Here is a 26490-nt window from a genome sequence, read left to right on the forward strand (position 1 = left end):
TACTCATGACTTAGCCTCTGTTAAGATACCAAGGCTCTTGACTGTTCTCCGTTCTTACTCATCTTGTGCAGAGTACACACTCAAAGGTGTTGAATGAACATGCTACTCTGGGTTGCCTAAGTGCTGGGGGATTTCTGGAGTGAAGTAGAGTGATGTGCTTAGGGGAAGCCTTATAGAGGCTGAGCAGTGTTTTCAAGTATGAGAAACTCATGGTTTGGCAGAGGGAGGGGACAGGAGAGGGAAGAAAGAAGAGCTTGTAGGCAGTGAGCAAATCCAAATAAACACTGAGGCCACCACTCAGGGTCCTCCATGACCTGCTCTTCCTTGTCTTGCCTTCCTAACTACTGCCAAGAACAGCTCTTTGTGGTCTCCTCATTTCTGCCCATTTCTTTCTCCTTGGACTCTCTTCCTCCATTGATTGGCCAATCTAAATCCTCCTCCTACTTTGAGTCCAGGTAAGGTACAGCCCCAGGGAGCCTTCCAAGATACTTCTGATCTCAGTCCTTTCTTCATTAAATCCAATAAGAGTATTCACAGGTCTGAGCTCCATGCTCTTAAGGTTCAGAGGGAGTGAGAGTCAGCATCAAAAGAGCCTTCAACCTGATGTAGCTTCCAAATGAGATTGTGAGGCTAGACTAATTACAAACAAAATAACTAGAGGGAACCGGCCACGGATACATAGTTTTAGTATGGAACTGAGCAGTACAGAAGTGCTGTGCAGAGTGAACTGGGGCTCCTAAGTCCTGCATCCCAGTTCTGCTTCTATAGTGAACTAGTGGAATATCTTTCAGCAGTCGCCTGGCTTTTGATCCTCAGTTCTTCACCTGTGAAATGAGGGGTTTGTGCAAGATGCTGTGATTCCTTCTATCTAATCTGCAAGATGATAAAGGCTTGAGGACTTACACTGAATGGAAAGTAGTGATTGGTTAGCTGGAGGGGACAGGGGACCAATGGAAAAGTAATAAATGATAACTAGAAGGATTGATCCCTGAGGACCATAGGATAGAGAGAACCAGCTAGGGACTGGTGGAAGACCTGTTTTCCTGGTATTATCAGCACAGTCTTTCTGGAATACAATGGACCCTCCACAAAGCTCCCCCAGTGTACAGGGTCTATCAAGCCTCATGTACCCTTTGTCCCTGAACCTTAAAGGAACAGTCTTCTAAGACTCTCTCTCTCTCTTTTTTTAATATTTTATTTATTAGAGACAGAGAGTATGAGCGGAGAGAGAGTCAGAGGGAGAGGGAGAAGTAGGCTCCCTGCTGAGTAAGGAGCCCATGTGTGGGGCTCGATCCCAGGACCCTGGGATCGTGACCTGAGCTGAAGGCAGATGCTTGACTGACTGAGCCACCCAGGCTCCCTGAGACTCTCTCCTCTTTTGTTCTCTGATTCCTGAATTTCTTGAAAAAGTACATCAAGTCTCCCATCAGCAAGCCCTGTAGAATGGGTGAAGGGGTGATGGGTTTTAGCTAATCATCATAGGATGCATCCTCTTTAATTTCCTCTTTCAGTCACCTACTTTGGCCAGCCTGCACACGGTGCTGTCAGAACAACACACTCACATTTTCCCAGAGCAAAGCAAAGCTGAATGGCTTAGTAGAGGGTCAACTGCCTCTGTCCTGGCTTTTCAGAGGCTCTGAAAATGTCTGCTGCCTAGCACCTTGGGTTGCAGGGCAGGAGGACCTCTCTGTCTCTCCCTCTTCCTCCCTCTTTTTTTCCCCAATAGTGTTTGTTTTCTCTCATTGTTAAAAACAAACAAAAGTCACTGCAGGAGAAGTTTCAAAGTACAGAAAAGTATAAAAAGATTGTTTAAAAATGTCTAATTTCTACCCCTCCCATTACCATCACTGTTAACATTTTTCACTATTTTGACAAAACAGGATTTTCTGTTAAAATGTGTTCATGACCCTGAACTATTTAAATAAACTGCTCAATTTTATTTGGGGAAAACTTAAAACCTTTTATTATAGAAATGTTCAAATGTATGCAAAACTAGAGAGGAGAGAATATTGAGCCCCAGGTAATCCAGCCCCAGCTTTGGCAGATGCAAGAAGACCTTCTTTAAATGACCTGTTCTCTCCACGGTAGGCTCCTGGGCCAGAGCTCAGAGAGGGAGGGGACAGGATAAACATCACATAACAGGGATGTTGGAATTATTAGGATTTAACCAGAGAGATTGTAAGGATCGCAGGGCCCTGAGCCATGTGGGTTGTAAGGCCCTGGCTTATATGGACACACAGTCATGTCTGCCTTCCCGGTCTGACGTGGCACCACTTACCCTCTCTCCGTTTGATGGTATTTACGTGAGTCCTCTTCTGAGGTGCGTGGATGGATGTTTACTGACCCATCAATGCCTGTCTGCCCAGTGCCTTTGGGGATCAGCACCCACGGCCAGGATGGGGCAGTACTTGGCCCGTGATGCTGAACAGAGCTCCCGACATGCAGCTCCTGACCCCAGTCTCATGGGCATCCTTCTCCTGCCTCGGGACTAGGCTGGGGGTGCTGTTCCTTCCTAGCTTGCTTTGCCGAACTGGTTCTGCTGTTTTCCCACTAGTAAGAGAAGGGGAGGAATAGGTGGTGAAATGTCCAATAAGCAGTTACTCCTTGAGGTGCTTCTGCATCTGGACTCAGGGACTGCTGCATCCTCGGTGGCCGTCCCTGAGAAAGTGGCTGCTGGCCATGCAGTCCGGGGGCTTGGAACAACCAGAATGTGTGCCGAGTCTTGACTGTTTATCACGGGCCCCTTGCTATGCCAGATGATGCCCTTGGAGCTTGTTTGTGTGGGGAGACTTGCAGTGTTGGCTAAATATGCTCAGGGAGCAGAGACATAATAAAATGCTTTGCCTTCAGGACTGACAGGCTCACCCTTCTTGCCGGGGGGCCTCAGGTGGTTGTGTTTTACTGGGAGCTCTCTGGTCTCACTCTTTCCACCTGCTCCGCCATCCTTCTTTCTTGCCTGGGCAGGGCGGGGAAGACCACTCTTCCTTTCTGGCTGCCAGGTCCTAGTGTCAGCATTCCCATTTATTTTTGTTCTCCCCTGGAAAGTGGTAATGGTATGGATAGGATTGCTTTTAAAAGACCTGGCGGTAAATGAGATCTGGAGAGTCTAGCGTTCTGAAGCAGGTGACCATTTATGGTTCTACATTGTGACTCCAGGTCACTTTGCTGGTTTGGGCTTCAGCTTCCTCTTCTACCAAAGGAAGGGTTGGATCGCACGTTCTCAAATTCTTCCAAGACCAGGGATGGAATTCCTGGTATGCAGGGAACCAGGTTGGATAATCCATATGCTTTTGGTTGCTCAGGGGTTGTAAGGGAGGCTGTACCTTGTGTCCTTTTCCTAAAATGTGAGCATGGTCAGAGGAGTGTACGTGGCTCTGCCCTTAGAAATAGCCAACTCTGTGACTCAGGGCTGGGATGTTGCCACTTTGTAAGGTTGGTCAAAACCCTGATGAGAAAGGGATATAATGCCTTAAGTCAGATTCCCTGTAAAGAGACGTTGGGACAGATTCTTGTGGCAGTGATTTATTATCGAGGGACTGCTTTCCAGAGAAAACTGTAAGGATATAAGGGAAGCAGGATAGGTTAGGGGGGAAAATATTAAGAGCTGTGGTTTCAACAGAGGCAGCTCCAGAATGTGAATTGCCACCCAGCGGTGGTCCCACCCAGAGGAAAAGGGGCCGGGCCATGGATAACCTTCCATTGGTTACTTATTGCCTATAGGTCACCCCCACTCCAAGGGCAGGCATAAACTCCCAGGTGAGGCAGGTCTCTCGGCCGGGGCCAGACTTCTGAGAAGGGCCCAGGTGTGAGCCCTTAGCAGCCAACACAACATGGGTGCTGGGACATGGGTGCACCTGCAGCTAGAGGCTACTTGACAGGGGGGGTGGGGGGGCGGGGGGGGGCGGGGGGCAACACAGGATTTGCCCCATCCAGGCAGGTGAGAGCCAGCTGGGGATGGGGGGCAACACAGGATTTGCCCCATCCAGGCAGGTGAGAGCCAGCTGGGGATGGGGGGCAACACAGGATTTGCCCCATCCAGGCAGGTGAGAGCCAGTTAGGGAGCAGGGGAGGAGGCCAGGTGGGAGAGGGCTATTCTGAATGTAAATCCTGAGCACATCTCGGTCCTGAGCAAAGAGGGAGTGTGGATGGCTCAGCATTTGCAGGGAAATGCTCAAATGTGACTTTCCAATTAGGCCGACATAACTGCTGATGATAGAAGTCAGGATAATGGTAGATTTGAGGAGAGGGAGATGGTGCCTGGGATAGGGTAGGAGGGAAGCACTGGGGTTATCTGGCTTCTGGTCGCACAATTATGTACACTTGGCAGAAAACCCATCAAGGGGTGCCCTCACAATTCATAGATGTTTCACGATAATGCCCGCATAGGAGTGCGGGGGCTGCTCTCACAGGGTGGTGGGAGTTCATTCCGAGAGGGCCTCCCCACCCTCATTTCTCTTCTCTTGTGTCCCCCACTTCATGGCACTCCTTCATCTTCACTTTTCTCTCCTTTTTATTTCCCCTTCATAATGAACCTTTTCCCTGCTTTTCTGGCCTCTGCTGTCTCAGCCACGGTCATGTGACTCTTTTCTCCGAAAGCTTCAGCGCATCCTTTCCTGACCCCCTGGACCAGATCAGATGCCCCTTCGCATCCCTGCCCACCATGGCCCTTTCATAGCCCACAGGTCAAGGGCACGTGTGTGTGTGCTGATCTATTTAACGCGGGTTAAATATGCTGTGATTCACAAGGACTAGGGCCTGTGGCTGTTTTGCTCATTGTTTATCCCCAACACCTAGGAGACTGTCACAAAGTACGTGCTCCACAAATGTGTGGAACAAAATATGGCCTTTCAGCTCTGCAGCATGAGCTCCAAGTCCCTTGGGGTGGAAGAGGAGCTGTGGGCCCCAGAGCTGGGATGAAGCAGAGGCAAAGGGAGGCCGTCAGCCGGGGAATGTCTGGTATGCTGCCCTTAGGGAAGGTGGCACTTGGTGGAGTTGGTCTTTGGCTTCTGTCCCTTTCCTTCCCCATGCTTGCCCTCCCTGAACTTCTTTTTCCTAGGGTGGTCAGCGGAGGCCTTGGACAGATGCTTTTACTGAGATGAATGGCCTGGTCTTTTTGGCAGCCTCAGGTGGTGTTTCCAACCATGTCTTGACCTGAGATCAGTTGGTGATTTCAAAAAACTCTGGGGACAGAGCGTCTCAGCCTGTGGTTCTCAACTGGAAACTTTTTACCCCTGAGGACATTTGGCAATTCCAGAAACACCTTTGGTTGTTACAGCTGGGGGAGTGCCACTGGCATCTAGTGGGTAGAACCTAGGGATCCTGCAAATGTACCCCACAGGATAGCATTATCCGGAGTTAGCCCACCATGAAGAATTATCCAGCCCAAGATGCTAGCAGTGTCCAGGCTGAGAAACCTCGCTGTAGGCCAGCCCAGGCTTGCCAGCAGATGCTGTCTCCAGCCTGGAAAGCAGGTGTGTCCCACAGACACTCTTTTTTCCTGAAAAGACTCTAGAATCCATATCCTCCTTATTCCCAGCCCCAGCTCATTCAGCCTCCTTGGTCAGATTTGCTCTGTGAAAGGCATGTACATAGAAGAGGCCCCTCAGCATTTTTTCCAGAGCCCTGTGGAACCTTGATAGAGACCTGCTTCCAAGAGTGAGGGCCTAGCTCTGCTTCTGCAGCTTTAGTCCAGGAGAACCACGGGAACCGCCCCCCCCATCTTGCTGTCTCCATCCTCATGTTTCTCTTCAATCCTGTTCCTCCCACCCCACCTTCTACCATTTCCCCCAGTCCTCCAGAGATTAATGTGATAATTGCCCTGCGTGCCTGTTTACGCAGGGAGTGGGTGCACTCACCACCCCCAATTAGGCAGGTTCCCAAAGGAACACATTTCACGGTGTCAGGACTGGTACCACCAGGCACTCCCTGTGCAGGTGGGCTGCCACCCCCGACTGCTTTCTCTGTCTGTCATTACCCCCGTCACATGCACATGTACGTGTGTGTGTGTGTGTGTGTGTGTGTGTCACTTGGGGAGTCAGCAGGTGAGAAAGACAGAGAGCAGCCAGCCTGCTGGTCGAGGGGCTTGGCTTGGCTGGGTTGAATGGGTGGAGAATCTGCCTTCACTAGGAGGACATTGCCACAAAGAAGAACACTCTTCTGTAACGGCTGACAAAGAGTAGGTGTTCCATGAATGGTGGGGAATGAAGACGCTGCTCGGACATCCTTCTCTGAAGAGAGAAGCCTGGTTTATCCTTAGCTGCTCCACCACAGCAGGCTGGGCAGGGGAGGTTCCACTGTGAGACTCTTGGGCCAGAATCCAGTGGAACACGTTCAGAAGGCTGTGGGCCTCCTTCCCCAGCATCTTGCTCAGAGTACTTAGCATGGCTGCCTCCGATTCCTGAAGGAAGATGCGCGAGGGAAGGTAGAGTGTGGTGACGCCCCAGGCAAGTGGCTTGTTGGAGTCACGGAAGCGGAAGGGTTTGGAGACAGGAGCAGAGAGCAACTGCTTCTCACCTTGGCAGCCCTAGTGCTTGTCCCCTCCCACTGTGACACAGACACATGGACTCTCGGGAGAAAACACAGTCACAACTCTGAGGCCGCACTGGCTACTTTGTCCTTGGCCTTCTGACTCCCACCTCACGTGGCTTCTGGGCACTTGCTCACTGGAGAGTTGTTGATTACTTTCTTCTTTTTTAATAATGATTAATCAGAAGGAGATTGAAGTTCTAATTAGCATCAGAAAGAAACTTTCCATTTTGGAGGAGGGAAATTTGAAGTCCTTTGCCCCCTTCCTGCTGAGTTACGTCCCCTTGTCCTACTGGATTTGTCATTGATCCATTGACAGGCATGTGAGGTGAGGGTGTGGCCTCCTAGTGGGGCAAGATGGGAGGGGAGTAACCAGGAGGAAACCTGAGGGAGAGGAGAGAAGTGTAGAAAGGGTGCGGCAAGTCTCTTAAAAGGTTTGTGAATAATCTCGGGGAGCTGTCAAGCTGCCTTCTCCAGAAGAATCTTTATACCGTCAGTCATCTGTAATGACCCCCAGGGTATAATGCCGCTGGCCCTGGTGTCGTCCTAGCCTTTCTTTTTCTCCTTCTCTTCCCCTTCCTCCTCTTTTTCTCATCAAACAGGGCCTGATGTCATAGTGGATGACAATTTTTCTTAAAGAACAATTCAGACAAAGCCTGAGGGGAATATCAGAATGAACAATTTTGGGGGGTACGTTTTAAGCACGAGAATCCTCTTATTCAAATTGTGGTCGTGTATTGGTTAGTTGACAAATACTTCATGTGCCAACCACTTCACTAGGTACCAGGTATAGAAATGAACAGTTAAGTTTCTTGCCTTAAGGTGGGTTAAACCAAAGCCAAAGCATTCTCACAACACATGGATAAAGAGACACTGTCTGTCCTTGTTTTTTTCTGGAAGAATTGAGGAGTGTGTTCCAGACTTTCGGTCCATGAGGAGAGTCCTTTCATCCCTACATTTCACAGGCTGTATTTCCTCATATGTTAAAAGATTTCCTTCAAAAAAGTGGGTTTCATAATCCAGGCAGTATATGAAATGATATTGAAGTTAGTAATATTTCTTTCATGAGTCTTCTCACAGGCTAAGGGGAAAATATAATCTGTTGTGTTTCCTAAGTTCCTTTGGTTACAGAAGCTCATTTTCCACAGAACACATTAACGTCTTACAGATGCCTAGCAAGGAGAAGAACACTATTTGGGAAATGCTCTTCACTCTACAGCCTCCCTGGCAAATCATCCCCCAACTGAAATTGCTCTAGCCATCCTCAAACTGTAGCTCAGTCCCTCCTGGGACCAAAGACACCTTAACAGCATGTTTCATCTTTGCCATGGCTGGTACCAACCCAGGTGTATTGGCAGCTGAACCCTGATCTGGGTGTTGGGAGCAGACTCGATCCTTGCTGCCAAGGAATGCTGGGGGCGGGGGGCACTGGCTAAGCCATATAGTAGATGAAACTTGTTGGTCAGGTGCACCACTGGTGAGTCTTTACAGTCTTTACAAAATGTAGCATTTGTAATCATGAATAAAGATAGAGCTATTTATACAAGGGTCATGTAATCCATCCTTCAGCTTACAGGAAGGACCATGTCTTAACTGTCTCCGAAAAAACAGCTTCCTATGTTCATTAAAATCCCTTGTGGCTGGCCCTCAGTGTCTAGTTTTTCTACATCTTCTTTCTGATAATCAGGAGCAGTTTTCTCTGAGGTCTGGTCCGCATCTTCCCTGCTTGCACTTAACTGACCAGACCTGGTTGAACTAAAGAGTTAGATCTTATGCACACTGAAATCGGCAGATCCCCACCTTTGCCCCATCCAGTTCAGCAGGTGTTTGTTTTTAATTTATATTCTGCTTCATTTGCAGTCATCTGTCTCTGAACAGTGTGGGGACAAGACGAAGACAGAAGTTTGGTGAAAGAGGTTGCCTTAAAAGCTATTTTTAATGGAAAAATCTATACGGTGATAGCTTCCATGAACAGTGGGAAGCTATATTCTGTGTACTGACATATTTGAATGGGAGGCAGAAAGAAAATTAGGTAATTTTGAGAGAAAAGATAGAATGCCCTAGAAGTCCACGGAAAGCATGAGAACAATGAGTCAAAATATGTTTGCAAAGTTGAGTAGCAAGAGGGAGAAAAAGGTAAATCACAGGGACAAAGGAGCACTTTGCCATAGATATTCTGAGTTCAGATCTTAATTTTACTAATTTAGCCTGTGAATTTTAGGCATGGCATTTGACTTTGGCCTTGTTTCTCCAGTGAACTGAGAATAAAATATCTTTTAACTGTTTCAAATGGGTATTAAAGTTTGCGTGTGAGGGGCCGGTGTGAGAATGGGAGGATTTCAAAGCCCTGCATACGTAAAATGCGATTCAAGGAGACTATCTAGAAAGATCTGGAGTTGATACTATGGGGAGAGAGAGTCAAAGTGAAGTTTAGTTGAGAGTCTCAAGTGTTAGAGTTTTCAAAATGTTCCCAAACTGTTTCTAGGTCCTAATAAGACACCGTTCCAAGAGTTGCTGCCTTTGGCTAAGCCATGTGGTCTAATCCTCCCTCAAGCCCCCACCATTCAAGGGCTTTGCATCTCACTTATAGTATAAAAATCCAGAATATGAATTGCCAAGCACTTTTCACTTCACTGTGTGTTAGCATTAGAGAGAGAGGAAGAGCTCGCTCTTCAGACTGATTCCTTGTTCTGTCCAGAGCCTTGCTGGGGTCAAGCCTGAGCCTGCTCTGTACTATTGGACTCTGATAGAAGAAAGCAAGCCAGAGCTGAGGATCAAGGGCTGAGCAGGATGTGGAGGACACTAATGTCTCCCAAGCAGCCCTGTCAAGGCTCTTGCCAGCATCCATGGAATAGACCAATAGACCTAGCTTGCCTCTGACTTTTTGAGAATTTGTCCAATTTAGACTGCAAAAGCTTGGAACTGACATCACCAAACACTATAAAACCTGTAATTGTTGCATGATCTTGGAAAAGTACTTGACCTCTCTGGATTCAGTTATCTCAGCTGTTAAGTGAGGGTGTTGGACAATTCCTGCTCAGGATATCGCGTGAGGCTCATGCGGTGTCCTTTCCTCTTTACATGGTGGAATAGGAGTTAACCCACAGTAACACCAAATTGGGAATGAAGCAGGCAGTGTTAATTGTATTACCTTGTGCTTGTTTCACTATGGATGTGAAGCTTCCGGAAGGGAGACCTCCTTCTGGCAGATGGTTTCGGTAGAACATTAAGGAACAATTTTTCTTTCTTTCAGACCAATGATGCCTTAGGAGCCACCTGGAACTGGCTGTACTTCATCCCCCTCATCATCATTGGATCCTTCTTTGTTCTCAACCTAGTTCTGGGAGTGCTCTCCGGGTAAGCCAGACGTTCCTCTCTCCTCCTAACTTCTTTGAACTGTAAACCAATGCTCCTGACTACCGACCAATTCATTCATCTAACGTTCTTTTAGAAGACATCTACTGAGCAGCCCCAATGTGCCAAGTGCTATTCTAGCAGCTGCGGATACAGTACTGAACATTGTTCTAATCATGTTTATTTTTCTTAGGAGTTAACAAGTATTTAAACCGCGTGCAACATTGAACATGATATCTAGTGAGAGTTCATGTATCCATCCATCTTTTCATTCAGTCATTCAACAGTCATAGACCTTCTTTGTCAAACACTGTGCTGGTTGTGAGGGATATAAAGTTGAATAAGATGTAATCTTTACCTTCAAAGGTTATTCTGTCTTTATTGAACATCAAATCCCATATTTATAGCTTGGATTAGTGTACCTCAGTCAGCAAGTACTCGGTGTCCAGTGCCATGGTAAGCATTGCAAAGAGCACACAAAGTCTCTTAAGAAAATTGTACTTTGTGGGGCACCTGGGTGGCTCAGTTGGTTAAGTGTCCCACTCTTGATTTCAGCTGGGGTCATGATCTTGGGGTAATGGGATTGAGCCCTGCATCGGGCTCTGTGCTCAGCATGGAGTCTGCATGGGATTCTCTCTCTCACTCTCTCAATAAATAAATAAAATCTTAAAAAAAAAAAAAAGAAAATCATATTTTGTAGACAGGACAACACACTTGAAACAGGGAATGGAAATTCTTTTACTTACTAATATAAGCTATAGATCATTTGGTGGAAGGAACAAATCTATTTAGTCTGAAGTTATCAGGAGTGGCTTCATAAAGGACTGGGCTTTTGCTTGAATGTACAAGATGTAATAGGATAAAATAGAATATATGTGAGTGAACATTCCAGGAAGGAGAGCACTATACCATAAGCAAAATTGAAGAAATGGGACTCAGATTATAGTGGGAAAAGAATGTTATGCAACCTGACTTATCTAGAGCTGATACTTTACTTTGGGAAATGAAAAATATAAAATTGGGGCTATTACAGGGGTCGATTTTAGAGGGTCTGAGATTTTTCTAAGCAAAACTGGACTTAATTTCTTCTCTGAGTAGCATAAGTTCTTCAGGTGGAAATTAGATGGTGGTGCTTCTGTTTCAGCATAGCAGATTGAACCAAGTTTGTTATGTCTTGTAATTCTAACACAGGAAATATATTTTAAGAAGGGCATAGTGATAGAACAAGAGAGGAAATGACAAAGATGAGAGATGTCAATAAAAGTTTTGAAGGCAGAGAGTAAATGGTAACTGATCTAGTGGTGGGAAAGCTGAGGTTTAATTGCCTTTGGTGAGGAATGCCAATAAAAAGGCAAAATGATTGTCCTTCAGAAGCTTGCACAGTCCTGGAGAGGCTCGGGAATTCAAGGTACCACGTATGTCTGAGAGATGAAGTATGGGTGGCACTAAAAACAAGAGGATTGGTCAAAAGTCCTCATAAGGAACACTTAGATGCCCTCTTGCCCAACATCCTAGATCTTTACCCCCAAACACTTCTGACAGGTATCTGCCCCGCCTAACCCCCCACCCCAGCCAAAGTCAGAAGACGTCCTGTCTCTGTAGAGGCTGAATCAGAAATTTGCAATGGTAAATCAGGTACTTCTGAGGGTAGGGGTGATGTGTTGTAGTGAAGTCCACAAACTGAACACTATGCTCCCAGCCCACATCTACTGTTGACTCACAAAAGTGGATCAGTCTGGTAAGGGTTAGTAGGATTCCTCTGTGGGGAAACTGTCCATCTTAAGAGAAGAATCTTATGTATGTTGATATCTGAGGATGGACAGAGAAATGGCTCTCACCCTCAGTGAGGCTCCTATTAGTTTCCTATGGCTGCTGCAACAAATTAACACAACTAGGTGGCTTCACACTATGAAAGAAATTAATTCTCTCACAGTTCTGGAGGCTAGAGGTCCAAAATCTGGCAGGGCATTACTCCCTGTGAGGGCTCGAGGGGAGAATTTATTTCCTTCCTCTTCCAGTCCCTGGCGATTCTGCAAGTATTCCTGGGCTAGTGGCTGCATTACCCTGGTCTCTTCCTCTGTGGTCACATTGCCTCCTTCTCTTTTGTCTAAAATCTCCCTGGGCCTCTTTCTTATGAGGATACTTGTCACTGGATTTAGGGTCACTTGTATATTCCAGGGTGACCTCTTCATCTCAAGACCCTTAACTTAATTGCATCTGCAAGGACTCTTTTTCCAAATAAGGTAACATTCATAGGATCCAGGAATTAGGATGTGGACATATTTTTTTTTTTTTTGGCAGGGGCATTCAACCCACTACACTCATCATTCTAGAAGCTCCAGCTATACACACGAGTTTCCAATAAGACTTTTGAGACTTGCTCTTAAATATTAATGCACAGCTAGGGATCATCAGCATTTGAAGAAAATGTCCAAAACAAAAGACAAAAATAAAATAATACATAGAAAAAAGGATTTAGAGGGAATATAAATGATGCAGGGAGCAAAAGATTTAAAAAGCATGATTGATATCAGCAGAGATAGAAGAGAAATAATTTTATCCACAAAATAACATTGCTATTTAAAAAGGAAAATTTAGCAATTAAGAAGAGCCCTTGGGGATTAATGTAAAATAAATAATGCAAAATTTATATTAATGTAACATGAATTAATGTAAAAATGCAAACATGTAATGAAAATAATGAGGTAGTAAATGGTTGGAATATGAAATTAATGAAATCACCTAGAAAGTAGAACAAAAATAAGAAAATCAAAGTGTTCATCCATCATTCAACTATTAAGAGTTCCATAAAGAGAACAGGGAAGTGGAGAGGGAGAAATTTACAAAGAAAAATACTAAAAATATTTCCAGAATCAGTAAACACATCTTGCCAGAGTAAAAGGTCTGTGGAAACATGTGCAAGGATATTCTTTCCAGCAGTGGTTTTTGGTGATGGGGAGTTGGAGAACCTAGACATCCATAATTGGGTGGGTAGATAGGTAAGCTGTTGGATGCATACCATGACATACTAGCCCAATTAGGAGCAACAAATACCATATACACATGACAACATAGAGTAATTTAAAAGCATAGTTTAGTGAAAACAAGAAATAGCATGGTATAATACCACCCACATAAATAAAAAATACATGCACACACAATACATAGTTTGTAAGAATGCATTCAAATAAAAAGTATACATTGAATACAAGTTTCTCTTGTTATCTGAAAGTAAAACATTCTTTGTTTTTTATTGAAATATAATTAAAATACAATGTTAAATTGGTTTTAAATGTACAACCTATTGATTTGACAATTCTATACATTACCTGGTGCTTACCATGTAGTCACCATCTGTCACCATACAACATTATTACAGTATTATTGATTACATTCCCTAAACTGTACTATTTGGCTTCATGGTTTATTTTATAACTAGAAGTTTGTAACTCAGTCCTTTTATCATTTTGCCCATCCCCCCACTCACTTCCCCTCTCTGGCAACCACCAGTTCTCTGTATTTAAGAATCTGGTTTTTGTTTGTTTGTTCATTTATTTTTTATACTCCACATATAAGTGAAATCCTATTGTATTTGTCTTTCTCTGTCTGGCTTATTTCACTTAGCATAATACCCTCTAGGTCCATCTGTGTTGTCACAAATGACAAGACCTCATTCTTTTGAATGAAAAAGTAATATTCCATTTTCTATATATACCACATCTTCTTTATCCTTTCCTCTATGGATGGACACTTGTGTTGCTTCTATATCTTTGCTATTGCAAATAGTGCTACTGTAAGCATAAGGGGTGCTTATATCTTTTTAAATTAGTGTTTTTGTTTTCTTTGGATAAATACCTAGTAGTGCAATAATGGATCATATGGTATTTCTATTTTTAAATTTTTGGGGAACCTCCATACTGTTTTCCACCATAGTTGCTCCAACTTATAGTCCTACCAACAGTATATGAGGGTTCCCTTTTTTCCGTGTTCTCACCAACACATATTTCTTATCCTTTTGCTACTATCCATTCTGATATATGTGTGATGTGATATCTCATTGTGTTTTTGATTTTCATTTCTTTGATTAGTGATGTTGAGCATCTTTTCATTGGTCTGTTGGCCATCTGTGCATTGTCTTTAGACAAATGTCTATTCAGGTCCTCTGTCCATTTTTTAGTATGATTTTTGGGGTTTTTTTTTTTTTTTTTTTTTGGTGTTGAATTGAAAGTAGAGCATTCTTATGAAACCTTTCATAAACCAATATGACATGAAGCAAAGAAGCAATTACCATTTCATAAAGGCAAAAATGCTCTTTGAATTTTTTTCAGTTATCGAAAATAGGTACTAATGTGGGTTTTTTCATGAAAGCGAAGTGGTGTAAAATGAAATTTCAGATACTCGGGGAAACCAGTATATTGTAATGGTAATTTGTATGGCAGAGAGATGGGAGGCAGGTATAGAGAGAGATAAAAGGAAACAAATGAATTTAATTAAGTAATAAAAAACTGCCCACTGAGCACTTGACACAACTAATGAAAAGAGACCACAGCAAGATAAAGTCATCACAAAATTTCAGAGCATCTGAATAAAGATAATATTCTAAAAGCTTCTGGTTATTGGGAAGGCGATATATTTTGCCAATGCAAAATCAGGAATTAGGGCGGCTTTGGGTTTCTCATTGATACTGAAAGTTAGAAATGAACAGAGAAGTTCCTAAAACTTTTTGAAGGAAAAAAATTTCCAAGGTGGAATTCTATACCCAGCCAAAATAGCAGTAATTTGTAAGAATGGAATAGCAGTATTTTGGGACACTCTTTCTGAAGAAGTTACTGCAGAATGTGAGTCACTAATTCCTAAAAATAAGGAATTAATTGAAGAATGAGAAGGACATGATATTCATGCAAACAAGGGATTCAATAGAGGAGAGAGGCAAAGGGGGTTCCAAGATGATGATGAGGGGAAGTCGAAAGAGCAGCAAGTTCAGATTTGAATAGGGTGATAGAGAGCTCTAAGAGTAGTATCTTTATGGAAATAATGAAACAAGTATATTCCCTGACATATACTATATTCAGAAAAGTTTAATGGTTTTGTGAAGATTATATATAATCATATTTATAAAATATATACAAATATGTTTGCATTATATATAAACATTATATATTCATATATGTATTTGTATGCACATACCTCCATCTAAGCAATTCCACAAAATACAAAAGGGTTACCACTAAAGGAATATAAGCATAGTAAGTTTTCTCTGCAGCTGTCAACCGGATTTTCATTGTTAACACTGGATTGTGAGATGGCCCCTTATGGTGCTATAATTGACTTGAGAGAAAGGGGGAAGGTAAATATGGGGAGGGGGAGGGAACGTCAAAGACTAAAATCTTAGTTTTCACAGTAAGAGTCTTTAAGCAGTATCTAAAATGGAAAGATAAAGAAATACCAGTTGTGTAAGTATAATACTCGGAAAATTGGAAATGAATACCAGAAAAAAATACAGGTAAAAATTACAAGTGATGGTTTCTGGGGAACGAGAATTAGGGGTGGGGAGGGGTGAGGCAGTGGATGGCTATCTCTTCATGAGAAGTCTTTTTAAAATATTTGACTTTAAAACTCAATGTGCATCACTTAAAGAAAAATAGAAATATAAATTTAAAGTAAAAATGCTGCACTTACATAAAGTGTAGGATGAAAGGAGTATATAAGACCATTCATCTAGCATCATTGGGGAAGAATTGGCATGGAGAGAGACCAGATTCACTAGGATTAAGGAGGAAACAACCATACTAGTCCAAGTATGTGGTACTGAGAGCCTGTGGTGACTTGTGAAATGGTTATGAAGTAAAAGCAGGGGACATTGTGAAGGCGTTTGTAATACCGTGTATCTTGAGGGGAAAGTTCTAAGACACAATGGGGCTTCTTATATATGTACTCATTCAGTGAGCATTCATTGGCATCCTTTATGTGCAAGCACTGCTATAGGTAATTCGCTTCATATAGCCTGTACCTACAACTCAGATGCTCTCTCTCAGTGACTACTTACGCAAGGGCCCTGACCACCGACTTCATTCTTCATGTGTTTCTACAGAGGGAAGATCTCTTATTTATGTAATCTTACTTGATCTTTATCCTTACTTGTTTCCAAAGTGTGTCCGTGTGTTAATTTAGAAAATTCAAGTCCTGTTCTTACTATTTGAAGAGGGAGAAAAGTAGATGCCATGCTAACAAATCATTGGTGTTCCAGAAAAGGCTTCAATATGGGTTCAAGATATATTTTAACAGAGCTGGACATAGGACAGAGCACTGCCCTCCAGGACAATTCTTACATCTAACCGTATCCACTCTGATGGACCAGCTCTGGTTTGGAGTCACACCTTTTAGTTCTCTTGCATCCTTCTCCAGATGGGAAAGAGTGGCACATTGGGGGAAGCATGGTCTTTGGCATGTGACAGTCACGAGTGAGACCCTTATCTTGCCACTTACCAGCATTGTACATCTGGACCGGTTACTCTGAGCCCACTTCCTCCTCTGTAAAATGGGATAGCATTGTCTCTCATAGGCACAGGCCCAGCCTGGGGTCTGGGATGGAGCAGCCATTAGCTCTTATACCCTTTGATAATATTGACGTTCATTTTCTCCACCTGTTAGGTCTAGGTGACTGTCATCTGAGTAGCAGCCTGTGATGTTTGGCTTGAATTGGCTTTGAGGCCATCGGCTCCTCTCTAATGGGGAGACAGCCTCCTCAGGTTGGGAGATGAAACAGACCTAGAATGGCATATGTCTCCTTAGCGCTTCTGGAGAAGCCTAGGAAGTGACAACAGCAGCTGGGAACAGCTGGTGTGAATAAATTCTGACATTTCAAGGAGTGTTAACAATAGGGGCCTTACAGGCTAGGACTGAAATATTTCTGTCCCGGTTTCTTTTTCACATTCTGATGCTCAACACATAAGGGGTTTTACTGGTGTCTGCAGAGGGTTCAGCAGCAGCTAGTTCTGTGTATAAAGGGGCCAAGGAAGCTCCGTTCTGCTTGGTCTAGTTCTCACATGCCTCTGGATGAGGGGATGTTGGCTTTCTCTTTGGAGGAAGTGTTTGGTTGGGAGTTGCACTTGAGAGCCAGAGAAAAGCTCTGATGTTTTACTTCCAGGGGACGTGTTCCCTGTGCCCTGTAGGCAGTTCGAATGTTATGTGCCCAAGGCTTTTCTAAAGCAGAGAAAGAAGGCAGTGGAAGGAGGAGCCCCTGTGTTGGCAAGTGACAAGATGAGTCTGGGCAAGAGGGGGCAGGTAGCCTACACCAGTGCTCATGGCCCACAGGACGCTCAGTATGGCAATGGCTGAGGCACCCATCTCAGGGGCAGGGGGCTCAGGGAGGGGAGGGCTGTCAGCTTCGGTGTATTTAAAGAGGAAGTATGGATAGAAGCATTGCAGCATTTTTACTAGTCTCAGAGGAAATGGGATTTGATGAAAACCATTAGCTTAGGCTTGAAGAGAAGCAGAGCTTCCTGTCTCCATGGAAACAAACCAGGGCTGCATAAGCACAGGGTTGCAGTGCAGAAGGCTCACACAAACAGAGGATGACCCTGAGCTAGCCCATTGCCTCCATCCACTGCTCCCAGGGCTTCTGGAAAGAGGGGAAGGTAGGCTTGGGGGAGTAGTTGTGTTGTCTCCAAACTGGGACGGGGGCAGGCAGGCCAGAGACTGCTTACAAATGCACATGGGGAGCAATTGGAAACCTCATGTATGTAAAGCATGTCATAGTTTTCAAAGCTTCTTTGCTTCCGTGTATTTTTTTAATATACCAGGTGGCCTCCATTCAGGGATACTAGCACTCAGCGTGGCACAACTAGAGAAAGGCGGCCAATGGTTAGCCTAGAATATCGCCCTGTCCATACGGACTTTGGTGCAAGTTTGAATCTGTACATGCATGGACACACACACTTACTCACACACGCTGGTCTTCATGTAAACAACGTGACCTGGTTCATACAAGGTAGAAAATGCCAAGACCCACTGTCCAGGTCCTGTTGCCCTAAGGACTAATGGGGAATGGTGAGCTTTCCATATTAGAGGAGGAATTCTTCTGGTTGCATTTCTTATGTGAATGGAGTGGCTCCCATAACAAGCAAGGGGACAGTTGTCTGTCTGTCTTGACACCAAACTCATTTGCTGAGTGGGTTTGACAATTTAGTGCAATTCCATAAATATTTATTGAATATTTGCTATGCACTAGACACTTTGCTAGACTGAGATTACAAAGATAAATAAAATAAGGAGATTGTCAATATATTAAGGAAATAATTCAAAATACATATAATGGAATCTAAGTTCAAGGAGATCCAGAATTTTAGCCCTATCAAAAGCTATTTTTATAATATTCATATATGTCATATATATTTTTTAAGATTTATATCACATATTTTGAGTGCCTACTATCTTGCAAGGCATTGTTAAGGATACAAAAGTGAATAAGACCTAGGTCCTGTCCACAAGGAGGACACCAACAGATGTACCTTCAGTATTAAACTTTGCATCTCCTGAATCACCTGCCCTTGCTTCTCTTTGGATATTAGAAGTTGGCACCTGAGTATTTCTCAGACCTGACTTGTGTGTAGGTGAACTGCACAGTAATTTTCCTGCCAGGATTCTGACCCTGGAATCAATCATAGAAATTCATTTATTCATGCATCCAGTGTTACTGAGTTCTCGATATATGTCACCTGCTACCAGGAACCAAGGATATCAGACAAGGACAGAGAGCTGTTACCCTCAAGGAGCTTGTAGTCGAGGTGGAGAGACAGCACAGGTCGAGCATTTAAATTAGAAGGGGCAAGGATCCGTCAAGGCCAAGTGAAGAAGTTGCCATTGATGTATACTTTGAAAGAATGAGTAGTCGTTGGCTAGAAGAAAAAGGAAGGACGTCCCAACAGGTTGGTAGTTAAGAAGGTGTAGAAGGCCATTCTGACTTGAGTGAATTACATCAGGGAAAGTAAAGGAGATGGAACTAGAGGCAAAGGCAGAGGCTTGTCACAAAGGGCTCATCAGATGGGCTAAGCTGATGAGTTTAAGCCTGATTCCAGAAGCTTGTGGGAGGTTCTCAAGTTTTAAGCAGGGAAGATGACCAGTTTGCAATTGAAGATGATCATCCTGCAGAAAATATATAGAGAAACAAGCCTGGAGGCAGGGAGATACTTTAGGAGCAAAGCAGAGAAGCAGCGAAGCCCACCCGAAGGGGTACAGTGGCATGACAGTGGACAGGATGGGCCAGACCCAACAGGTGCTGGTTACACAGGATGCGCACGACTTGGTGACTGTGTGGGTGTGTCTGAGTGTGGGCTGGGGGTGGAAATAAGAGGGAAATCTCTTGGACTGCTTCTGGATTTCTGAATTGAGCCACCATGTGGCTGGTGGAGAACGCAGGACAAAGAGATTTTGAGGGAAAGAGTGTAGGTTCTGGATCTGTTGAATTTGAGAGAACATAACGCACTTTACACCTGTTGGCTAGTTTATAGCAATAGTGTAGGGTTTGTTTCAGGTTTGGTTTTTTTTTAGGCTGTAATTTATTGAGACTGTGCTATGCATTGAAGATTGTGTCAGTGCCATGAGATATGTTGTCTCATTTAATCCTCACCATGACCCTATGAGGTATTACTATCTTCTTTTATGAATAGGGCAACTGACAGGGAGGTTTGGTAATTTGCCTAAGTTCACAAAGCTGTTAAGCAGCAGGTTCAGAATTTGGGATGAGGTCTGCCAGGCTCAAACACCAATTCTGTTAAACACATTCTGCATACAGTAAATGTCCTTTTTGGAAGGAAATTATCCAGCATTCAGCACAAATCTTGATGGAAATGAAGGGACTCTTGGTAGCTGGCAACACATGTAGAACTTTCCAGTCCTTCAGACAGAGATTTCATGTTCAACACCAGTAATGACCAGAGTAGTAGTTGTAGTCCCTCCATGACTAGGATGACACTCTCCTGGATGAGTTGTGTGACCATGGAAGTCACATACAAAGTTATGAGAGCTTGTGGGAAGCATCCACATTTCCCCCAAGACCCTGTTCTGTGTATCAGTTGTCAGAGCTGTGTCTTAGAGTATGACAAAAATTATTTGAGGTAGAAGGGACTGTAAGCGAAGCTTATGCGTGGCTTCTGTGTTACCGTTGAAGAAACCAGAATAGAAAGTGAAGCAACTTGCCCAAGTGATAGATAGCTATTTAGTGGCAGATCTTGACTGGCACTGAGGTTCTCTGGTTCCCTGTCCAGAGTGCTTTTGTTGTTCTGCACAATAGGTAAAGCTTGGTAGTAAAATACAGACTGCTACACAGTATATCTGGGTTTGAATCCCTTTTCTATCACTTGTCATCTTTATGACCTTAGGCAAGTCACTTCCCATTTCTATATCCTTAATTACCCAATGGCAAACAAGGATACTGTTGTCCACCATGTAGGATTGTTGGGAAAACTAAATCAGATCACGAATGTTAAGTGCTTAGTACCTGGGAGAAATTTAATACTTAATCAGTGTTAGCTATTAGTAGCAGATTTCTTCTCTCCAGAACCTGGTCTACACCTCAGGAGGGGGCCTGGGAGAGAGTCCTTCTTCTTACTACCAAGTAACCCCACTGAGTCAATTAGCATGAACTAAGATATTTTTGGATACCACTGGTAGGGCTGACCCACTATGGCGCTCTGCACGGAATAGTCATAATAGACCAGTGGACCACATTCTTGTGCCCCACATATGGCCATCACCTTAGACTCTCCTCCTGTTACAGTTTCTTGGAAATGCCCTAGACTTTCTGTGCTCTGCTCCTGTGGTCTAGAGTAGGCCCCTGACCCCTTCATTTTCCTTGGTGAATTCTTGCCTTCACAACCTGTTTCAACTTTGACCTCTTTCATGAGATCTTTCCAGGTCCATACCCCTCCTCCTGTTCTTCAGTTAGGATTAAAATCTTTCTCTCATATACTCTCATGACACTGTGTACCTATCCATTATAGAACCAATTACTCATAATAACATGCAATTTTATTACAGAACTTAATAATACTGGAGACAAGAGCTAACATTTGTTGAAAGCTCATCATCTGCCTGATACTATGCCAAATACTTTATATACATTATTTCAATTAATTTTTATAACAGCCTCATGAGTAAGATACCATTGTTAACCCCAGTTTATAAATGACAAAATGGAAGCTGAGAGACTTGGAGTCTTGCCTAAGGCTGCATAGTTAGTGAGGGGAGTGTATTAGAGCTACGAATGTCCCTGTCCCCCGTTAGGTTTTGTTTCTTATGCTAGAGATGGCTTTCTGTGTAATTGGCTCTCTCCTAACATATTAGTGCCTTGTTCTTGGGTTCAGTAAATAATTGCTGAATTGAGAGGAAATCCAGTAACACCAGGCCCCTCTTAGAGGATGCCATACTCCCTGTGACCTCCTGGAGAAAAATACTGCAGAGACTAAGGAAGACTCTGGTATTTTTAATTAATTAAATTAAATTAAATTATTTATTTATTTGGGTGCAGAATGGTGGTTTATTAAAGCACAGGGACAGGACCCGTGGGCGAAGGAGCTGCTGCCCTGGGGTTGTGAGGGGTGGCTGATTATATACTATGGGGTTGGGGGGAGATAAGGAAAAGGGAGTTTTCAAAAAAACTTTCATATGTTGAAGACAGGATACCAGAGGCCTTGCCATTTTCAAGTTAAAGACTCTGATATCTTAAAAGTAAGGAGCAAATCACAGCCCCGGAGAGGCTGTTTTTTCTTCAGAGCGATGGCCCTTGCCTGTGTCTTCCAGACAAGTCATCGGCTCACACTGAACGTTTTTTTTCACATGGCTATTGCTACTCATATTTTTTTAGTTACTGATTATGTCCTTTTCCCACTTTCCTATTGGCATGTTTATCTTTTTTCATATGAACATAAAAGATCTATTCGTATGGCAAAGATATTAACCTTTTTTAAAATCATATGTGCATTATTTAGGGAATAATTGCTTTTAAAGGACAAAGTTGTCATCATATTGGGAATTGTGGGCAACTCAGTCTGTTGGAAGCAGAGAAAGACTAAAATGGTTATTCTTTTTAAATGTAGGACACTTCATTTAGAAAGCATTCCATTTGTGTTCATTTATTTGATTCTCACAATGGTGCTAGGCACCGTATTATCATTATTTTACAAATAAGGAGAGTAAAGCTCAAAGCAAATAAATATTACACCCTAAGTCATAAATCCGAAAGTGTGGTGTTCTGGGGTGATAGAAACTAACAATCACATCCAGAAAGATCAACATCGAGGGGCAGTGTTGAAGTGTTAACGGAGACGAAATAGAGAAATCAGTAAGTAGGACTCTCAAGATAAATAATCAAGACAAGGTACTGTTTGACATGGACTCACCCTTTTTATAGAGATATTTGAACAAATATGTTACGACATCATTAGGCGCCTTTTTGGTGATGTTGAGACAAGGGGCAAATATAAAAATGCCCCCCTTATCTTTTGAAGAATTTTTTGCACATGGAATTTTTTAAATTTAAATTTTACTTAGTTAACATACTGTGCAATATTGGTTTCTGGAGTAGAATTCAGTGATTCATCACTGAATATACAACACCCCGTGCTCATCACAAGTGCCCTCTTTAATACCCATCTCACATCTAGCCCATACCCCACCACCACCTCCCTCCAGCAACCCTCAGTTTGTTCGCTATTGTTAAGAATCTCTTACGGCTTGTTCCACTCTCTCTCCTTTTTTTCTTTTCCCCCTTCCCTTATGTTCATCTGTTTTCTGTCTTAAATTCCACATATGATAAGACAAAATCAGAGAGGGAGACAAACCATAAGAGACTTTTAACTATAGGAAACTGAGGGTTGCTGGAGGGGACATGGGTGGGGGGATGGGGTAACTGGGTGATGGGCATTAAGGAGGGCACTTGATGTAATGAACACTGGGTGTTATATACAACTGATGAATCACTAAACTCTACTTCTGAAACTAATAATACACTGTGTTAGTTAACTGAATTTAAATAAAAGTTTTAAAAAATTCATATATGAGTGAGATCATATGGTATTTGTCTTTCTCTAACTGACTTATTTCACTTAGCGTAATATACTCTAAACAGTCGATGGACATTAGGGCTCTCTCCATGGTTTGACTATTGTTGCTAATGCTGCTATAAAAATTGGGGTGCATGTGCCCCTTCAAATCTGTATTTTTGTATCCTTTGGGTAAAAACCTAGTAGTACAATTGCTGGGTCATAGGGTAGTTCTGTTTTTAACTTTTTGAGGAACCTCCAAACTGTTCTCCTGAGTGGCTGCACCAGTTTGCATTTCCACTAACCCTGCAAGAGGGTTCCCCTTTCTCCACATCCTCCCCAACACCTGTTGTTAATTTTAGCCATTCTGACAGGTGTGAGGTGGTATCTCATCAGGGTTTTAATTTGCATTTCCCTGATCCTGAGTGATGTTGAGCAATTTTTCATGTGTCTTTAAGCCATTTGGATGTCTTTGGAAAAGTGCCTGTTCATTTCTTCTGTCCATTTCTTAACTGAATTATTTGTTTTTTGGGGTATTGAGTTTGATAAGTTCTTTATAGATTTTAGATACTGGCCCTTTATCAGATATGTCCTATGCAAATATCTTCTCCCATTCCGTAGGCTGCCTTTTTTTTCTGTTGATTGTTTCCTTCGCTGTGCAGAAGCTTTTTACATTTTTAAAAAGATTTTATTTATTTGATAGAAAGAGAACACACAAGCAGGGGGAGCTGTAGTCAGAGAGAGAGGGAGAAGCAGACTCCCCACTGAGCAGGGAGCCCGAGGGTCTGGGATTGTGACCTGAGCCGAAGGCAGATGCTTAACCAGCTGAACCACCCAGGAGCCCCAGAAGCTTTTAACTTGATAAAGTCCCAATAGGTCGTTTTTGCTTTTGTTTCCTTTGCCTCCGGCAGCATGTCTAGTAAGTTGCTGCAGCTGAGGTCAAAGAGGTTTCTGCCGGTGTTCTCCTCTAGGATTTTGATGGCTATTTTTGGTTGGCCAAGTTCTTAGGTTTCTGAAACAATCCTGTCATCTCCTCTGCCATACCTTAACTAACTTAGTGTAGATTCACCCTCTAATACCCTGATACCTTTATTTCTTTTTTTTTTAAAGATTTTTTATTTATTTATTTGAGAGAGAGAATGAGAGAGAGAGAGCAGGAGAGGGGGGAGGGTCAGAGGGAGAAGCAGACTCCCCGCCGAGCAGGGAGTCCGATGCGGGACTTGATCCCGGGACTCCAGGATCATGACCTGAGCCGAAGGCAGTCGCTTAACCAACTGAGCCACCCAGGCGCCCCTGATACCTTTATTTCTATATGTGTGTGTGTACATACCATACATACACCCATTTCTATACATACATTTTTACCTATTTTCACACATGTATGTGATACTTTGTATTCATGTTCCAACTCTAATGCATGCACGTACCGTTGTTCAGCCTCCCTCCTCCCATGAAGTACTTCACGACCCAGTAGGTAACTGTATCGTTCTGAATTCACCATGCACAGCACACACTATACTGTACCCTTGTACACTGTATTTACACCTATTTCAAGCATGTTTCTGTCTAAAAATCCCATTTTACTTCTCTGTTTTCCAGAGGACAAGTTAATGTTTACTTAATAGAATAATACAATGTGAAATAATGTTTAAGGACATGGCTTTGTTAACAGACAGACCTGGATTTAACTTACCTGTCTGCCACTGAGCTCCAAAGGGTACCCCTTTGCTTAGGTATCCCTTAGGCCTCTCGAATTCAGGATGCTCTACACTGAATTAATTCTCTCATTCTCCTACCCTCCACTCACTATCCCTTCATAATCTCCATCTGTTACCTCTTACCACATTCATTATCCAAGACAGTAACCTCAGTTAATACTTTTTCGCTTATTCTCTGCATCTAATCGCTCATCAAGACCTACTGGTTCCACCCTTGAAAGGGTTCATGAACTATATCTTGGACGGTAGCAACTGTCTCTTTAAATGCTCTCCTTACTCTAATCCAGCCTGCTGTCTATCAGCAAAGCAGTCTTTCTAAGCTAGACATTTAATTACGTGATTTGTATATCTTAACTATTTATAATGGTTTCCTGTGGCCTAAATAATGGAATCATTCATGTTTTCACTTGTTCAGTTTTTCAACAAATAGGTATTGAGCTTCTGTTATGTGCCAGCCAGTGTTCTAGATGCTGCCTACGTAGCAGAGAACAAAACAAACAACAAGTTCTGCACTTGTGAAGCTTGAGTTCCAATATGAGCATATTACAATTGTTGTGTATTTTCATTTGGGTAATTGAAAGGCAAACCCTGTTCTTGAAAAGGAATACCTCAAATTACAAAGATCTTTCTTTCCCCTACTTTAGTCTTTAACTTTGATGTAATATTAGTAAACACAAATAAGATTTTCACTTTACTAAATTGAGATTTATTTGAACACTTATGTATATAAGAATAGCCAGGACATTTCTTAGAACGATGAAGTAGTGTGGCTTTTCCCACAAGTAGTAAATTATATTCTAAAACTATAGTAATTGAAACAGTGTGGTGTGATGTAAGAATAGGAGGACCAAGGGAAGACTCAAATATATATATATATATATATATGAATTTACAATAGTATATATATATGTCATTTCAAACTAGTAAAAATGAATTATTCAATAAATGGCACTTATTAATAAGTGGCCAGCACCTGAAAAGAGAAAAATTGAGTTAGATCCCCAGTTCTTATATCTTACACCATAATAAATTGTAGGTGGAGCTAGTATAAAAAAAGTATATATTTTTTAATTAAACCATAAAAGTTTTCAAAGAGATTATGCACAATTTAAAATTCTTCAAGGGGGAAGGTTTTTTAAGTGTGATGGAAATTAATAAGCCATTAAGGAAACAATGGATACATTTGAATTTATAAAAATAAGAAATATACTGCCATACTTCATTAATAAAAATCAAAAGACAAAAGTTGAGTTAGTTTTGAATTTTAGATAGAGCCTGTAGAGGATTAGGGAAGATGGTTTTTTAAAAAGGTGATTGACTAGTAATAAGACCATAAAAAAGATCTGGTTGTGAAAAGAAAATGAGGATATCATGCACTGATGACAGAAAAGTAAAGAGAAAACAGGTGAAGATTTTAGGTAGTGAAATTGTCAGGATATGGTAAGTGATTGGCTGGAATGGGTGAGGGAAGATGGTGGAGGATATCCCTGGATTCAGTTGTGAATGTCTTGGAGAACTTTAGTCCCATTTATTGAGATGAATAATAGAGGGGGGAAAAAAAGCTCATGTTCTGGGAGGGAGATGCATTAGATATCAAACAGAATTTGAGGCCCATGAGGGCCAAGCGAGTAGATAGGATTAGCCAATATCTGTGTTTTAGGAACAGAGAGAGAAAAGATGTGAGGGCTATCAGGACATGATAGAGAAAATGGTAAAAATAGATAAGGTCATCTATAGAAGGCATATAGAAAAGAAAAAAAGAGCCAGAGATAGAGATTTATCAAAACATTAAGCATTAAAGAGTTAGAATATCAAGATGGGTCAAAAGGAGATCATGAAAGCACCATGTCATA

At 42.6% G+C, this 26490-nt stretch overlaps 1 protein-coding gene across 3 annotated transcripts in view; it reads left to right on the plus strand.

Moving 5' to 3' along the window:
* CACNA1E (calcium voltage-gated channel subunit alpha1 E) overlaps positions 1 to 26490 on the plus strand; it is a 311105-nt gene that overhangs the window by 162814 nt on the left and 121801 nt on the right. For all 3 annotated transcript variants that reach the window (XM_045877252.2, XM_045877253.2, XM_045877254.2), the window contains exon 7: positions 9779 to 9882. In XM_045877252.2, coding sequence (XP_045733208.1) covers positions 9779 to 9882 — 104 coding nt within the window. The remainder of the gene's footprint in view (positions 1 to 9778; positions 9883 to 26490) is intronic.

This window comes from Mirounga angustirostris, unplaced genomic scaffold (assembly GCF_029215605.1).
Source record: "Mirounga angustirostris isolate CCGP_5_RB_7025 unplaced genomic scaffold, mMirAng1.0.hap1 SCAF_6, whole genome shotgun sequence".
In the NCBI taxonomy this organism is placed as follows: Eukaryota; Metazoa; Chordata; class Mammalia; order Carnivora; family Phocidae; genus Mirounga; species Mirounga angustirostris.